The sequence below is a fragment of the Corvus brachyrhynchos genome, unplaced genomic scaffold (genome assembly GCF_000691975.1).
Source record: "Corvus brachyrhynchos isolate BGI_N302 unplaced genomic scaffold, ASM69197v1 scaffold305, whole genome shotgun sequence".
Classification (NCBI taxonomy): domain Eukaryota; kingdom Metazoa; phylum Chordata; class Aves; order Passeriformes; family Corvidae; genus Corvus; species Corvus brachyrhynchos.
Window position 1 is genome coordinate 965,780 of NW_008239284.1, and position 3,026 is coordinate 968,805.

General features: G+C 53.9%; 1 protein-coding gene across 1 annotated transcript in view; it reads right to left on the reverse strand.

Annotated features, from left to right (window-relative positions):
* LOC103619751 (ectonucleoside triphosphate diphosphohydrolase 2) overlaps nucleotides 1–1,602 on the reverse strand; it is a 12,442-nt gene extending 10,840 nt beyond the window's left edge. Inside the window, exon 1 of the mRNA XM_008638316.2 lies at nucleotides 1,281–1,602. Within this exon, the coding sequence (XP_008636538.1) occupies nucleotides 1,281–1,394 (114 nt within the window). The 5' untranslated portion in view covers nucleotides 1,395–1,602. The remainder of the gene's footprint in view (nucleotides 1–1,280) is intronic.
* Between the last annotated feature and the right edge of the window lie 1,424 nt (nucleotides 1,603–3,026).

The window sequence follows — 3,026 nt, forward strand, 5'->3', positions numbered from 1 at the left end:
ACTGAGCCTGGCTCCTCCCAGTAGAGGAGGGTGAGCAAGTGGAGGCCACTGGACTACCCTACAGCACAGCTCTGGATGTACCCACATCCAAAATAGCTCCAGAGCTAGCCTAGGGCTCCTCTTCCCCCTATTACATGACCCCAGTTTGGGACATCTCCTACACAGACAGGAAGGAAACTCATGAACTCCATGGTAGCGTGTGGTCAAAGCTATATCTCACACACACACACACAGAGCTGTAACTGAGTGGGAGGAGAAACCTCCTGAGAGGTTGATATTAATGCCACCAGAAGGGTTTCAGCACCAGGCAGAGCTGGCTGCAGCCTCTGAGCGAGGCAGGCTGCCTGCTGCCCTCCTGGAACTCCCAGTTGCACCAGTCCTGGCACCCCAGCCAGGGGCTGGTGGAGCTGGGCTGGAGCAGAAATGCGGAAGGAGGATGGAGCTCCCTGCCCGAGCCTGCTGGCAGCCTCCCACACCAGTGACAGCTCGGATTTCTAGCAGGGACACGTCGGCTGCCGCAGAAGAGGAAGAAAGGAATGGCATTGGAAGAGAAATGTGGATTTTTTTCCTCCTTCAGAAAATGAGAGGCTGCTGCTGAGAGCACAAGGGAGAAGGGGAGGGATCACCACATTTGTGCCCAACACCAGGAAAGGACAGAATGCAGAGCAATAAGGGGGTTTTTAATCCAATTTCGTGTCTGAGAGGAACGTGGAGGAGGGGTGCTATCTCTAAACACACAGGATAACCTGTTGGGTTAAACCATGGTGTGCCACTGAGCTCACCTCAGCAATGGGAGCATCAAGAGACAGAGCAGGTGGGCATTAACCCCCCCAGACCTGACCCAGCTGTGAGGAGCATGCTGGCTCTTTGAGTGAAATCACGATAGGACCAAAGAGGAGAAGGCATGAAGGACATTTTTTTAAAGACAGAAGCAGCAGTTCAGGGGCACATTCCTACTGACTTTCGAGAGGAGCCTGCACTGACGCCACTGGTGCCTTGCTGCTCTGGGGCAGCTCCTGACATGGGCTGCCTCCCCTCAGCCTGCCCTGAGCATCTCCATTGATCCATGGACCATATCCAGCCTGTATTCCCTGACCAACCAAAGGGGTCAGCTTGTTTCTGGCTTGAAAAGCTACAGCATGTTGAAAGATGCCAACCTGTCCTGACAGCCTTGTTCCAGTCCCCTCCTCGGTTTCTAAGTAGCTCAGTAATAAAGTGAATGTCAAAAGCAACAAACCAGCCCAGTTTAACTGCCTGTCTCACCCCTCGAGAGCCCTTACCTTGGTCCTGAGAGGGGCCATGGGCACATCTTTGGTGGAGACACAGAGCAGCACGATGCCCGTCAGTCCCGCTACGATCACCAGCCAGGGGGGAAGCAGCTCACGCCAAGACATGAAGAACTTTCTCCTTTCACCAAAGAGGAAGCAGTGGAGCAGCAAACTGATACCGGCTGCTTTAACAACCTTTAAAAAGAGCAGAAAGGCGTGGCCGGGGCCAGGCTCTGACTTCAGCCCAGCCCCAAGCCACAGGGACCACAAGGAGCGTGGGCCCGGCTGCGATGCGTCAGGCAGCGCTCCCTTGCATCGCTGCTGTCCATAAATAACAGCAGAGCTCCGTGCCCGTCCCAGTGCGAGCTTTGCAAGGGCACCGCTGCAACCTCGAAACCGCCCCAGGCAACGGGGCTGAGGTAAACAGAAATGTGGGGTTAACTCAGCTGTGTAATAAGCAGAAAGCAGGCAAAACTCATCCCTTTGGTATTTCACGTCTGGCAGTGTGAGCTTCCAGATTAGAAGTGGGGAAACTCCTTGTCACTGGATTTAACTTTATCTCTGAGGGCTCCAGGGTGGACCTGGGGTGCTTCCCCTCAGGTCCATTGGGGTGGGGAAGAGGACAGACACCCTGTCTGGTTCTTCCAACTGTACCTGACTCCTTGGCCACTTTCAGGTGGCACCTGGGACACAGAAACATCTGCATGTTTGGGTTTCCACCTGCAGAGACTCCGGCTGGTTTGGCCCTTGCTGTGGGTAGGGGACTGCAGGGGCTGCTCTGTGTGTCAGCCTTCTGAGGGATCTGAACCCCCCTTCCTGACAGCCTCCCTGCGGAAAATAACCAAGGCTCAGACTTTATGAAACACATGCTGCTTTCTCCTGACAGTGCCACAAAGCCCCATGCCTGAAAACGGAAATTCGGAACAAAACTGTGCACAACTGGCTGATTGCTCGTGTCCACAGACTGGTGATGGATCTGAAGATCAAACCAGGAATAGGGAACAGCCACTTCTCTGTTTTTGGTGGTATTTCCTCTTTTCATTGCTCTCTGCCTGTGATCAGCCAGGAGGGAAGCCTCAGAAACCCCCAGGAACCCCAACTTCTGCTGCTCTGACACCCCCTGCTAATGTAATTAATTAATGTAATTAATGCTGTTGGCTAGAGCATGGAAACATAGAATCACAGAATCTCCTGAGTTGGAAGTGACCCACAAGGATCATCCAGTCCAATCCCACGCCCTGCACAGGACACTCCCAACAGTCCCAGCATGTGGGAGCTCCTGGAGCAGGTCCTGTGGAGATCTATTAAGTAGGTCAAGGTTCTGGAACATCTTTCTTGCGAGGAAAGGCTGAGAGAGCTGGGCCTGTTCAACCTTGAGCAGAGACAGCTGAGAGGGGACCTCATCAATGTGTATGAGTGTCTAAAGGGTGGGTGTCAGAGCGTGGACCAGGCTCTGCTCAGCGGTGCCCAGCAGTGGGACAAGAGGCAGAAACTGATACCCAGGAAGCTCCACCTGAACATGGGGAAGAATTTCTTTCTTGTGTGGGTCACCAAGCACTAAACAGGCAGCCTAGAGAGTCTCCCTCACTGGAGATATTCCAGAAGCATCAGGACAATCCTGTGCCCTGCGCTCTGGGATGACCGTGCTTGGCAAGGAAGGCGGGACCAGATGACCCGCTCTGGTCCCTTTCAGCCCGAACCATTCCGTCATTCTGTGATTCCATGTGCGTGAGAGCGCTGTCCAAAGGCTCTTTGAGC